General features: G+C 36.1%; 1 protein-coding gene across 9 annotated transcripts in view; it reads right to left on the reverse strand.

Annotated features, from left to right (window-relative positions):
• LOC124101322 (protein unc-13 homolog B) overlaps positions 1-14,932 on the reverse strand; it is a 221,093-nt gene that overhangs the window by 67,998 nt on the left and 138,163 nt on the right. For all 9 annotated transcript variants that reach the window (XM_058578123.1, XM_046457223.2, XM_046457222.2 and 6 more), the window contains one exon: positions 13,198-13,288. In XM_058578123.1, the coding sequence (XP_058434106.1) occupies positions 13,198-13,288 (91 nt within the window). The remainder of the gene's footprint in view (positions 1-13,197; positions 13,289-14,932) is intronic.

The following is a 14,932-nucleotide window of genomic DNA, read 5'->3' on the forward strand; positions in this document are numbered from 1 at the left end:
GATATGTGAAAACTGGAAACAATGAACATTTGAGGTAAAGATACAGATGGTAAAGATTTGAATGGAAGAAAAATGAAGGTGAAGTTGGGGTTTGTGGCTCTGTGATGGAGTGCTTGCCTGGCATGCATGAGGTCCTAGGTTCAATCCCCAGAATTACCAAAAAAGGCCAGGGGTGGGGGCTAGGTTTATGGCTCAGTGGTAGAACACTTGCCTGGCACATGTAGGCATTGGGTTTGATCCTCAGCATCACATAAAAATAAATAAATAAAATAAAGGTATTGTGTCCATCTACAACTAAAAAATATACATATATTTGTTTTTTTTAAAAGGGAGGTTAGTTATTGGAAAGGAAGAGAAAATAACATTTGCTGAATGCTAATAACATGGTAGGCCTCTCTCTGCATATATTATCTTATTTAGCTGAAGGATATGATATCTATTCAAAGAGGAGAAAATTAAGATTCTAAAAGGCTGGGTGAATTGCCTAAGTCAAAGGTTACAGAGACAATAAGTGGCAGAGTAATATTTTAAACTCAGGCTCTGGCTCATTGCAAGGCCCAAGTTCTTCCAACAATATAGCCTCTGGATTGGATAAAAATAGAAAAAGGTAGACTGAGCTAAGTCTTTGAGTAATCATGGATGTCAGGCTATAAAGTTGAGACTATAATGTAACTAACAATAGAAGAAAAAAAAATAATTATCTTGAGGGAAAACTTCATTCATCCACTTACTCACTCACATATTCATTAAGAGCTTACTGGGTTCCAGACATCAGGGATATAAAGTTAGACACAGTTCCTATTCTATGTTTCAATGCTATTTTTCACTTAGCTTTTATTTAAACTTTTTACTGAATTATAAAACATAAAGAAGTATGCAAGTCAAAAGTGCATTTTTACACCAATGTAAACAAAATCCAGATCAAGAAACAACAGTGCAGAACTCCAGAAGCCACCTTGTGATCATATCTAATCACTACTCAGATAGGAATTTGGGGATACAGAGTCTTAAATGAGAAACACCCATGAATGCTTGGAATGTAAAACAAGCATTTACTCATAAGCAACCCAGCCTGCCTTGTTGGCCTGTATCCTTGTCTGCAAAATATAACATGACATGAGGGCAATTGGCTCAAAATTGTGTAACTCTGCCCTGACTCCACCTCTAGTTTAGCCCTAGCTCCTGTCCCTCTAATAACATTAGAATCCCAGATCAAGGCATTGCTTCTCACTTTTGAGATGGACCACATTCTCCCTTAAATGTGTTTCTGTTTTCCTAAATAAATCTCTGTGCCTCTAACTAAGCAGTCTTTGCATGCATTGATGTATATAAAGAACTCCACTTGTCCTGAGTCCAGGCCTTCCTCTCTAAGAACTGCCAATACCTCCTCTAGTAACACTACCAACTCCCTCCCATAAAGGTAATCACTATCCAAATGTCTGACATCACAGATTACTTTTGCCTATTTCTAATGTAATGTAAAAGGAATAATACTGTATATGTTCTTTTAAGAAATACAGTCTTTTTTTTTTTTTTAATGAGACAGGAACTTGCTAAATTGCCCAGGCTGGCTTTAAACTTCTGATCTTCTATCTCAGCCTCCTGAGTAGCTGGTATTACAGGCGCGCACTCCTATGCTCATCAAGAAATACATAGTCTTGAGGACAAAGCTCACATAATTCCATGACAATATAATAAATATCAAAATTGGTTATATATGAAATGTTATGGAAAGAAAAATGAGCTGGGCATGGTAGCACACCTGTAATCCCAGTGGCTTGGGAGGCAGAGGAAGGAGGATTTCAAGTTTGAGGTCAGCCTCAGCAACTGATTGAGGACCTAAACAACTTTGTGAGACCCTGTCTCAAAATAAAAAGGATATGGCTCAGTGGTTAAGCACCTCAGGGTTCAATCTCTAGTTCAATCTCTAGTACAAAAATAAAGAAAGATAGGCAGACAGACAGACAGAGGAACATCTAACTCTATCTGGAACTTAGGGAAGGCATCAAAGGATGTGACATTTAAGTTGGGCCCTGGGCACAGTGGTAACCAGGAGTAGTGTTCTGTCTAGAATATAAATCTTGCAGTGGCATACACAATGGATTCCAAGAAAAACAAATAAAAGCAAGGAAGACCAATACTACAGTCTGAGCAATAAAAAGGAACTGAACATAAAGGGAAAGAGAAGAGACTGATAAAAGAAATCCAGAGAGGAAAAAAAAAAAAAAAGATCTGGTAAATGATCCAAGCAGGAGGCAAGAGAGAAGAATGTAAAGTGTCACTGCAATTTTGAGTTGGTGTCTACCAGAATAACAGTGACATTAATACCAACAGAGAACAAAGGAAGAGGAACATACTCAGGAGGGAAGTTCATATAATTGAGAAAGTGTAGTAAACATAACTAATAGAAAACTAGACATGAAGGATAGAGCCTAAGGAAAAAGGAAGGGTAGAAGTACAGATTTGGGAGTCATCTGCTTAGGAAAGAAGAGCTGGAAGTCAGTTGGCTGACTAACACACTACCTGTCATACAGTAGCTGCTCAATTTGGGTAGGGGTGGCAGTCCTGAAGATTGAACCCAGGGGTGCTTAACCACTGAGTTATATCCCTTAACCTTTTTATTCTTTATTATGAGACATGATCTTGCTGAATTGCAGAGACTGGGCCTGGAACTTGCAATCCTCTTCCCTCAGTTCCCCAAGTTGCTGTAATTACAGGCAGGAATCACCACATCCACCAGTAACTGCTCAATTAAAGAATAGGTTCTGTAGAGATGCAGATTTGATATTTAAAAAGATTCCTGAGGGGCTAGGGGCATGGCACAGTTATAAAGCAGAGTACCTAGTATGTGCAAGGCCTGGGTTTGATCCCCAGCACCAAGAGGAAAGAGAGCGGGGGGGAAAATATGCCTGAGAGGAAAACTGTACAAAAAGGAGCTAGATAAGATGAAAAGGGAGGGAAAGAACAATTGGGAGAATCTAAGGATAATGGAAGACAAGAAAATGGGAAATTATAAGAAGCAAGGAATTTTAAGAAAGCACAGAATGCTGCAGAGAAAATAAGGAAATGAGAAAAAGTATGTGAAAAATAAAATATTTAATTATTAATCATTTATATCTCCCCTCTGTACATGTCTTACAAGTATCCCCAAAAGCACACAGTGGTACCCACTTATTAGCAGGTTTAATTTAAAACTTAATAGTTATATGTTGCTCCCTTTTGGATAACATTGGCAAACAAATTTTCTCTAACAGAAGAATAGAGCTCCTTCTTAGTGTCAAATATTCTCATTGGCTGGGCAGTCAAATAAGTAGCAGGAGTCAGGTAAGGTGGTTGAGAGTGACAAAGACTGCTGTGCTTATTATTTGGAATTAAATAATTTTGTGCAGAGCTAATGATCTGACTTATTCCAGTAGAGTTAACTGAGTACTTACCTTTTTAGCTACTATGCTTAGAAAATACTATCAGCTAGAGCTAAGACCTGCTGCCAGTATCAGACATCCTCCTGTTCTATGACTCCAGACAGGTTAATGATATCATGGCAACCTTCAGAGAAGGGAGAACTTTGTTCATGTTTAAAAGATTAAAAGCTTAATTCCTAAAGAAATCAGTAAAGGGAACTGGGGTTGTGGCTCAGCAGTAGAAGCACTCGCCTAGCATGTGCGAGGCCCTGGGTTCAACCCTCAGCACCACATAAAAGTAAAAAAATAAATAAATAAATAAAAATTATATATATAAAAGAAATCAGTAAAGTAGTCCCCCTTATCTGTTGGGGATACATCACAAGATCCCCCAGAGAGGGTCTTAATATATGAGAGCCCTATATATAATATGTTTTTCCTAAACATGCATATATACATATCTAAAATTTTCACCTTTCCACTTAAAGGAAGCACTTTCCAACTTCTTTTAAGCATATCCAAATTGCTAGCATCATTACCACCCTGTGCTTGGGTGATATTATTAAGTAAAATAAGAGTTAATTGAACATAGGCAGTGCAATAATGTGACAGTTGACAGCTACTGAGTGACTGATGGGCTGGTAGCATATACAGCATGGATACACTAGACAAAACGATGATTCACATCCTGGGGGGAAAGAACAGGAAGGCACAAGATTCATCAGGCTGCTCAGAATAGCATTTAATTTTAAAACTATGAATTATTTTGTTTCTAGAATTTTCCCTGTAATATTTTCAGACTGAGTTTGACTGGGTAAATGAAATCAGAGATTCAGAGCAAGTGGTAAAGAATTAAATAAATCTAGATTTGAATCTCAGCTCTAACTCTGGCTAGCTGAATAAGTTTCTGTCTTCTTTTTGGGGGCTGGGGGTTGCACCAGGGATTGAACTCAGGGGCACTCAACCACTGAGCCACATACCCAGCTTGATGTGGGTCTCACCGAGTTGCTTAGCACCTCACTTTTGCTGAGGCTGGCTTTGAACTAGAAGTCCTCCTGCCTCAGCCTCCCCAGCCATGGGATTACAGGCATGAGCCACCATGCCCAGCTACAAGTTTCTATCTTCTTAAATATTAAGTTCCTTAATTTATAGAATGGTCCTAATAATACAAGTCTAATTCATAGAATTACTATGAGAAATGCATTGAGTAATATATGTCAAACACCTAACATAATACCTGAGAGATAGCTGTATTCAATAAATATAGTTATTAGGATGATAATTTAAAAAAAATTTTTTTTTAGTTGTCAATGGACCTTAATTTTATTTATTTATGTGTGGTGCTGAGAATCAAACCCAGTGTCTCACACATGCTTCTGCTCTACCACTGAGCCACAACCCCAGCCCTTAGGATGATAATTATTATGGCAGTAGTTGAGATTTAAAGAAAACCTATGATATAGAAACTAGGGTTTTCAATGAACAAATGGAGGGTTATGGGAAAGTTGTAATCTAATTGCAACAAGAAATGTGGGTACAAGAATGGGTTAAGTGGTGATCTAGTAACGGTTTGGAAGTAACAGAGGAAGCCAAAGAAACCAAGGCTTCCATCTTATCCATTAATACATGAAGCAAAACAAGAATATATAGTCTCTACCAAAGGGAGCTTCAGGTTTCAGTCAAGGTGAGAAGCACAGAATGTATTAATTCTTGTCTCAGATATCAGGTAAGGACTCTTCAGTTTGCCAAAGACCAGAAGGAGCCTATTGGGAGGAAGGGCTGTCTCACAGCACTAGGGTAGCAGCAGCTAGGGCCCTTGTCAAGCAGTAAAGGGCCTGTTCCAGGGAAAGGTTTACCATGAGCTCAAAGGGTGTCAAACGCTGTAAGAGAGGTTATGAAGTATTAAGGCTTACAGGTAGGATTTGCATTGCAACAATATTAGAAACAAAGATTCATAAATAGTAGATACTGTATATGTTATAATACAGCTACAAAAAGTACTATATAGCTGTTTTAAAAGGCAGTAACTCTATATAGGGTAATAGAAAAACTGTAGCTATTAATAGAGCAGTAGCTCTATTTGTACAAATAAAGAAATATCTCCAAGATATAGCAGGAAATGAAAAAAGCAAGGTAAAGAAGAGGATTGTTAATATACACAAATGTGCATTTGTGCACACACGTGCTTTAATTGTGTGGATTATCTCTGGACTGATAAGATACAGGTAATAAGGTAATGGGGAAAGGGTGACTACAGGCCTGGGAGCCTGAAAAAGGAGGAAAAGTATATTATGCATATTTTTTAATTTTATGTTTTTACATATATTACTTATTTAAGATAATTCTCTAATATTTTAAGTGTTATAACAGCAATGGTAGGGAGAGGGCTAAAAGATTATAAGAAAAAGGAGAGATCAGAAATTGGTGGCCTCCATGAGAGTGAGGGTAAAGAGTTGAGGTAGTGGAATTTAAGACAGGAAACACCCAAGTCCTCAAGGAGGGGTCCTAAAACCTTCAAATCAACAACTACTACTACCACCAACAACATAAAACTATTAACAATAACAATAACAATGGTAGCAGGAAACAAAAAAGATAAGCAGCAGATCAGAGAATATCCTGGAGTTTGAGATTACAGAAAGAATGTTTTTCCTGGTGCTAAGTCTAAGAGGCGGGATCCTAATGACCTCTCTTTGAGCTCATTTCCCTTTAAAAAGGGAACCCTTTCAAGCTTCAATTATAGGACAAGAAGGGATTCTCTTTGCTTGGGAGGGAATCACAAGTGAAAACAGAGCTCTTTGTAAGAGCTCGCCAATTTTCTCTGCGCCTTAGTGATCACCCCTGAGAAAATGCTCTCAGGCTGACCAGCAGCAATCTTGGACCTCCTAGGATTGCTCCATTTAAACAAGAGGCTTCTTTCCTCAGTTCTGACCCTGATTACCAAGGCTCTCCTTCTCAGCTTTCTTCAATAGCCCAGGAGCTCCTGTCAAGCGTTCCTTATGGCCTACCTCCATGCCTTCTCCTTCACTGTCCCTTCCACCTGGAACACCCACCCACCTGCTGCCACCGCAGTCTCCGTTTCTAGAGCTAAAAGTCTCACCTCCTCCTCCAGACTTTTCTGCAGCTAAGCCAAATAAGGTACAGATTCATATCCATTCCCTCCCACACTTCCAACATTACTACCTCATCAGCATTAGCAATGTCATTAAATATTTATTAAGTGCATATGGCCAGGTACTCAGCCAGAGGATAGACATGACCCTATAGAATTTCTTCCCTCAAGTTGCTGACAGTCTTATAGGAATGACGTAAGTGTAGCTAGGTTTCTATGGTACTTCCTCAAAGTCTATTTAATGCAATATCAGCTAAGTAAGTATAAACAACTATAAACATATGGTAAATACTAAAACCACAAATAATGAGAAACGTAAATTAAAACAATGGGATACTATTCTTTGGTCAAACTGACAAATATTTTCTAAAATAATAATTCTGGTACAGTACATTCAAATACTGAAAGCACAAACTGGAAAACTTTTTTCAAAAATAAATTCAGAAGATCATCAAGAGTATCATTTATTTATATTTTCCTCTTGTGAAAATGGCAATTGAGGCATTTTAACACTAAGCTACTCTCCCAGCCCTTTTTACTTTATTTTGAGCCAGGGTCTTACTAAGTTGCCCAGTATGGCCTTTGAATTTGTTATCCTTCTGCCTCAACCTCCTGAGTTGCTGGGATTACAGGTATGTGCCAACAGGGTTGGCTTCTCATCAGAAGTTTTTTAAAAGAATATGCTCTTTAACTCAATAATTTATTTGAATTCCATTTTAGGAAAGCTAAAGAAATAATCAGAAATAAAATAGATTTACATATGATCATGCTTATTATAACATCTATAATAAAGAATAACTGTTATGGGACATTTATGAAATGGAATATTAGTAATCTATTAATAATCATTAAATGTTTTCAAAAATACTGAAGAGTAAACTGAAGTTCAAAACAAAGTTTATAAAAACTAAATAAAAATTCCACTCATATTGTGATACAAATTCAGTAAATTTATATTCATAATATATAAATTACATAAGAAAACACAGCTATAAATTAAAAAAAGAAAACAAATAATGATAATACTTAATATTTTGCTGTTGTTGGCTTTAAGTCTTGGGCGTTGGGAAAAGTTAAAAATAGGATTAATGAGAAGATAAAAAAGAACATAGAAACTTCTGTGGAAACAATGATGGGCCTTTTTTTGCTAGTTAAGTAGCTATAAAAGGTTGGCTAAATGCTCTTTGCCACATTCCATACTAAGCTCTAGAATACCAGCAAAAAAAAAAGCATAGGTTTGACATTCAAGTAACTTATAGAAGAAAAAAGGCAAGGCAGGCATATGAGTAAACAAGTAACTACATTACATCATGGTAAATGTCAATCTAGAAAAGGCATTCAGAAAATCTGGAGGGCTGGGGTTGTGGCTCAGTGGCAGAGTGCTTGCCTAGCATGCATGAGGCCCTGGGTTTGATCCTCAGCACCACATAGAAATAAAATATTGGGCTGTGGCTGTAGCTCAGTGGTAGAGTGTTTGCCTGGCACATATAAGGCACTGGGTTCGATCCTCAGCACCACATAAAAATAAAATAAAGGTATTGTGTCCACCTACAACTAAAAAACTACATATTAAAAAAAAAGAGAGAGAATCTGGAAACACTGCCCCCTCCAAACAAAAACAAAAACCTGACACCTGATTGAGTTTTTAAAGATGTGAATGAAAAATTAGGTGAATTAAGAGAAAGAATATTCTAATTGTAGGAAAGGGCAAATGCAAAGTCTCCGAGAAATTTTGAAAAATATAGTTATGTATGTTGGAAGTGTTCATCAAACAGGGTAGCAGCAAGAGTTAAGGTAGGATCCACATCAGTTTTTCAAACTACTCTTTGTTAAGACTTGGCTTTATATTCCCAGTATGTCACAGTCTGATATTTTTCGTCCATATCCTATTCAATGAGCCATTGATAGGATTGATGTTATAGCAAATGAAATTGCCTCTAAATGGTTACTTTCAATATGGGTATTTATTTCATCAAAGACTAAAAACAAACAGTTCCTGGGTTGGGCTAATTCATGAATCACACTTTGAATTGTACTGAGGTGGATCATGAAGGATTTTATTCTATCATAAAGGCAATGTAAAGCCACTGAGACATTTTAAAAAAATCATAGACTTATTAAACAATTTATAATGCCAAGAGAAAGATACTATTATTCTCCCCATTTTTCTGGATTAGGAAAATGTGCCTCATATTAAGCATAAAAAATTTCCTCAAAATGGTTCACTGAGAAAAATACTGGCAACTCACATAATAACAAAGAGTTAATTTCCCTAAAACATAAAACACTCCTGAGAATTAGTAAGAAAAAATATTAACAACTTGACAGAAAATGGGCAAAGAATAGGCCATTCACAGAAAGTAATTACTTAATAGTCTTTATATGTATACAAACATGCTCAACTTTACTAATAGAAACTACAAATTTAAACTACTGAGACATTAGCACCTAATAGAGTAGCAAAAGTTTGATCAATCACGCCAATGGGGGGTTATGGAAGAGAAAGTACCTTCATGGTATCCTTCTTAGGAGTATACATTGGGACACCTCCAATGGAAGGCATTATATATCTTTGGGACAGTCATTAAAGTCATTCACAAATATCCTCTTTCCTATGAAGGTATATCATGGTACTCACCTAAATTTAATAGGTGGGGTTAGGGATATGCTTTAGCAAGGGAAATGTGAGCAAAAATGACATGAAGTTTCTAGGCAGAATTTTCAAGAGCCAGAGTGCATTTTGTATGTTCTCTTTTATTTAGTATCTTTTCTATCCCTTTACTATTGTGACTGGCCAGTGCTGGGTACTTGCTACTCCATAAGATTACAGAGGTAAGACAATTTAAAGCAGAACTCTTTAATATAACATGTAGCATGGGTAAGAAACAACCCTTTGTTGTTTTAAGTCACTGACAAAATGAGCAGCAATTTGGCATATGTACTAAAATTACAAATCTCTATTTCCCTCAGATATATTCGTACACATGCAAAATAACATACACAAAAAGGTTTCTCATTTCTAACATGGTTTGTTACATCAAATGACTGGAAACAAATGAATATCAACAAAGGATTTGCTAAACACTTGCAGTACATTCATAGAATGGAATATTATACAGCTTCAAAAAGTGAAAATTCTCTTAGAGCTAATATGAAAGGATTACTAAGTAAAAAAGAAAAAGATATTCTCAGTGTATATAATATTCTGCCTTTTATATAAAAGGAGTAAAATAGAAAAAATTCATATTTGCTTATGCTTATATAATGAAATTCTATAATAATAAGAAACTAACAAAAATTATTATCTTAGGCAGAGGGGTAAAGGCATGACTAGGTAGAACTTTGATTACTAGGGTGGAAAAATCCTTAGTGCTATGTTTACTTTGTTTGTTCTCATAAACTCAACCAATCTTTAGCAAATCTCATTTCAAGTGTACATGGTGCAATTCTGCTTCTACCAGATCCCTCTTTTTTTTCTTCTTCTTCTTCTTCTTTTTCTTGGTACTGGGGATCAAACCTAGAGGTGCTTTACCACTGAGCTACATCCCAAACCCTTTTTTAAAATTTGATAAAGGGTCTCACTAAGTTGCTGAGGCTGGCCTTGCAATTCTCCTGGCTCAAATTCCTGAGTTGCTTTAAACTATGGCTGGCCATGACTCATCAACTGCCAGTTACTTTACCCATGCTAAGAATTCTTTTACTATTGTTCTCTTACTCAAGTAGCAATAGTACTTAAGTACTACAGTGGCTCAAATAGCAACAGTACTCAAGAAGCAATAGTACTTAAGTAGCAATAGTAGTTACTCCTGGATAAACTATGTCTTTTCTCCAGCTGCTTCCAAGCTTTAGCAACTATTTTTAGGTATATTTTTTTTTCCTTTGAAAGACTCTGAATTCTCTCAAAAAGAAAAAGTCATATTTTAAATTATATCAGTTCCAATATATTTTTATTTTTCTCATCGAGTTTTCATTTTACATGGAGAATATGACTTTACTTTCTTTTAAATAAAAATTACAAGATCATTACTTTTGAAAAAAATAGTATTAATGACATTCACTCTATAAATGTTCACTTTAAATGTTAGTTTACCTCATATTGGTCTACATCAGGCCCTCAGTGTTGTGATTGAGCAGCCCTGTCCCACAGAAATTTCTTACCATATTCCTCTCAATATGTGTAGATTCATTTAAAAATTATACACACATAAAATTGTATTAATGTTAATTACATTATGAAAGTTAAAATGGAAAAGCATAAAAACAATCATTTAAATTTTTAAAAATATTAATGATAAAAATATTTGCTGTCACTAAAAATACTGGCAGTATTAATTTTTATCAGTGAAAGAAATGTAAAATAATATTTAGTTGCAGAATGACTTGAAGGTTTGGTTTCACATTTAATTATTTCAATAAATTGGTTTTCACAGCTGTCGTAGTGAAGGATACCAATACATCAAGTATAATTGGTTTCTACATGCCAATTTTTAAAAGATTCTGTTGAAATTTGGCTAGTAAATTTCATCTTCTCTGATGTCAGTCAATTGTTCTTATGAAAGGGTCAAAATATTTTTTATATTTTACCAATTTCAAACCTCACTGAAATTTTTCATTAGAAAGATTTTAAATATGTTAATACTCTCTTTCCAAGATTTTAGGCCACACAGTTTTGAGTTTTTATTAGTAACACTCATTTTGAGTAACAAAGGATCAGATGTACACATATATACAGAAAGAAGGATTTCAAACATCTGTATTCAAAATGCTTTCTCCAAAGCAGTTACTTTTTCAATAATTATTAAAATACTATCTTTTCCCTGAAGGGTCAAACTTAAGGTCCTTTAACTTGAGGCTAGAACAATTTGACCATCAAAATAAATGATAGTAATGGATTACAACTCACATCATAAATTAGAAATCCATGAGTTCATACTAACATAATTAAATTAACAGGAGAAAATGAAATCTCCTTATAGTAGAACAACAACTAATTAATGTAGAAAGGATAATGAAAGCAAAGTTACCACTTGACAACCACCATTAGTGGTGATAACCTCAGAAAAAAGTCATCAATGGATACTAAGGTGGTAGGTAGAGATTTGATGAGGCACACGGTATCAATAGTCTAAGAGGATCTTACTACAAAACACATACCCATTACAAAGGGAAAGAGGGGTATCTCTTTTTCAATATTTTTAGATGTATGTGGACACAATATCTTTATTTTATTTAATTTTATGTGGTGTTGAGAATAGAACCCAGTGTCTCACACGTGCTAGGCAAGCGCTCTACCACTGAGCCACAACCCCAACCCAAAAAGGGATCTCTTGACAATGAAGAAACCAGGACAATATAAATTCAACCAAATGATTAAGGCTATCACAAATTGTAGAACAGGTAGCCATCTTATACTTCCTGATGCAATGCACTGATAAGAGCACAGCACAGTTTTTGTGTAATTCCAATCAAGACAGCATGGCCTGAGTCTGAACATGAGTAAACACTGAATGCATCCAAACTGAAGAACATGCTACAAGATGAAAGGCCTGTACCATTTTAAACAGTTAAAGATGGAAAAGATGAAGAACTATTCCAGACTAAGGGAAGACTAAAGAGATGTGACTACTAGGGCTGGGGTTGTGGCTCAGCAGTAGAGCACTCACCTAGCACATGTAAGGTGCTAGGTTCAATCCTCAGCACCACATAAAAATAAATAAATAAAATAAAGGTATTGTGCCTAGCTATAACTAAAAATAAAAAAACAGACATGACTACTGAATACAACATGTCATCCTGGATTAGATTCTGAATCAGAAAGAAAAACGAGACACTGTCAGAATAGTTGGCAAAATTTGCACAGGGTCCTGATTATAATATTATTGTTTTCCTGATTTGGATGGTTTAATTGTGGTTACTCAGGAGAGTACTCTCATTTTCAGGGAAATACAAGAGCATTTAGAAGAGAAAATACCATACTTCCAACTTTCTCACAAGTAGTTTAGAGAAAGACTATTCCTAATACAGCAAAAGCAGATAAAGCAAATGTGAAATGCTGATAGCTGAAGCATCTGGGTCAGAGGATGCGAAAGTCTATCTACAGGTTATATACTACTGACAGGTTTTAAGTCATCACTTAAAACTATCCCTTCTGCCTGAAGACTAGAGTCTATCTATTGACACACAGATTAAGGACATGTCAAACTCATAACACAGAAAATTTAAAAATATTTATTTTTATTTTTGCTTTTTTATACTCTTTCAGATCTTAATGTATTGATGTTTTGGGCCTTAAATTAGTGACCCCATAAAAATTTCTGTAACCTATTTCTGGCCCCACAATATCAGCCAGTAATATTTGAACTGGCTAAGGAAGAAGTGATCCAAGAGGCCTTGAAATGGTCCCCTGCTCTCATCTGTGACTTCAAAGAGATGATGGTACTGAAAATAAACATAAAACTTTACCTTCAAGCTCTCAACCCACTAGCTGTATTTGATTTTCATTAATTAGCACAGAAAAAAAAGCTAAGGCCATCTCCCCTATCTTAAGTCTCTGGTTTAGTTGCCATGCATTCCAAGAAGCACACTGTAAGAAGATGACTAATCACTGACTGCTTCTCCAGCACCATATGTCTCTCAATTTCAAAAGAAAAATTGTCCCAACCAGTATCAGAACAGATTCCCTACCTCCTGCAGCTGGAGTCGGACCTTGGTCACTGCTCGGATCCAGTGTGCTCTGGCTTGGGTAAATGGTGAAGATGCATTCTCCTCAGGAAAACTTGTAACAAAGAAAAGAATATTTGGGGGCAAGAAAAAAAAAAAAACATGAGTTACAGGGGACAGGGCTTAAAGCAAGATCGCCAAATATCTAAAATAAAATGATTTGTACTCATGCCTACACTTGTTTAGTGATTCAGGCCACTAAAACAGCATTGTCCTGAATACTTAATGTGCAAACAATTCCTCTATAAAATGACAATTCTTTTTTAGCTTTTCATCTGTTCCTACTTTTGCTTCTCCTTTTTTCAATTACCCAGTGAGGTGGCTCATTAGGATAGTCAGGAATCATGACACTAGAAGTAATAGCAAGGGCCCTAAGTTAATGTCAACCACAGAAACCAGTCAGAGATATGTGGAATAATCCTCTCACTTACTTCTTGAGACCACCAACCTTCTTTGGGGGTTCCACATAGCTTCCTTAGGGAGGAATTTTGTTCCTGCAAACCGTTCCTGCTCCACTATTTTAGAAGATGTACCAATTCCTAAACTACATAAAAAGTGCCAAATAAATAAATAAATAAATCACAGCCCTTTCCTTCCATGATTTGATCCTTGAGCTGTCTGCCTCTGGAACACCCTCAGAAAAAATGAACAATAAATATCAGAGAAACACTACTTTGTATTAGAACAAGTCATCAGCCACATTCTTAACTGGAATACAGTTAATTCTTGGTGCTACTGCTTCACCTTCCTTCCTTTGGAGCCTATAGCCAAGGCAGAAGACAAACATTCACTACCCGTACATGCAAAAAGCATGTTAGACTCTGAAGTCATCTAAATGAGTCAACTATTCTAAAACATTTGTAGAACTAGGCTTCACATGCACAGAGAGAACCTGAGAAGACAAAACCGGAAGAAAAGGATAGGTGCTCATTCTGGGCACTTCTGTTTCTCTACCAAGAGCTCAACCCTGAGAAAAGTAGCTGCCAAATCTCAGCTCCACAAAGAGCCAGCCTTTCAATGGAACATTAATCCAGTGAGAAGGCTGGTGCTGGTCCAGAGCTCAGTGATCCAGTGTCTTGCCTACTAGATGAACCACAAGAGATAGTAAGTTTATGTCTTCAGAGAAGTATGTGACTCATTCATTCATCTAGTGGTGGAAGAGAAGCCCCAACAATTCCTTAACTTTTACCAGGTAACTGGCATTTACTGCTTTTGGTTTTTTAGTGACAGACTTTATTCTATCATTATTTTAGATACTGTGGTAGTCAAAACTGGAGGTTGTTAATAGCATCTAATGTGCAAAGGTCAGATAGGCTACTAACACCCTATAATGCATAAATAGCTTCCTATAACAATTATCTGGCCGGCCCAGAATATCAATAATGCCTAGACTGAGAGACCTGCTATACTCCAATCCCTCCTCAGCTACTCTAACCAATTTAAGTCAATAATAGTAATAATATTCAAAGTCTGTATTAAGCTCCATTATAAGATTATTAAAAGTGACAAATTTTAAAATTTTCTTCTTATGGTTTCATATTGCCAAATACATTGCCAAGCCCAGGGGAAACAGAGGGGTGAGTTAAATCTGTCCTCTTGATCAATTCTTTACTCTGTCCTAGTTTTTCTCAGGAAGCATAAAACAAACAACAACACTGTTTACAAAAGAAGTTAAAACAATAGACTAGGAAACCGGCAA

Source organism: Marmota monax, unplaced genomic scaffold (genome assembly GCF_021218885.2).
Source record: "Marmota monax isolate L192 unplaced genomic scaffold, Marmota_monax_Labrador192_F-V1.1 WCK01_AAM20220418_F8-fsc00069, whole genome shotgun sequence".
Lineage (NCBI taxonomy): Eukaryota > Metazoa > Chordata > Mammalia > Rodentia > Sciuridae > Marmota > Marmota monax.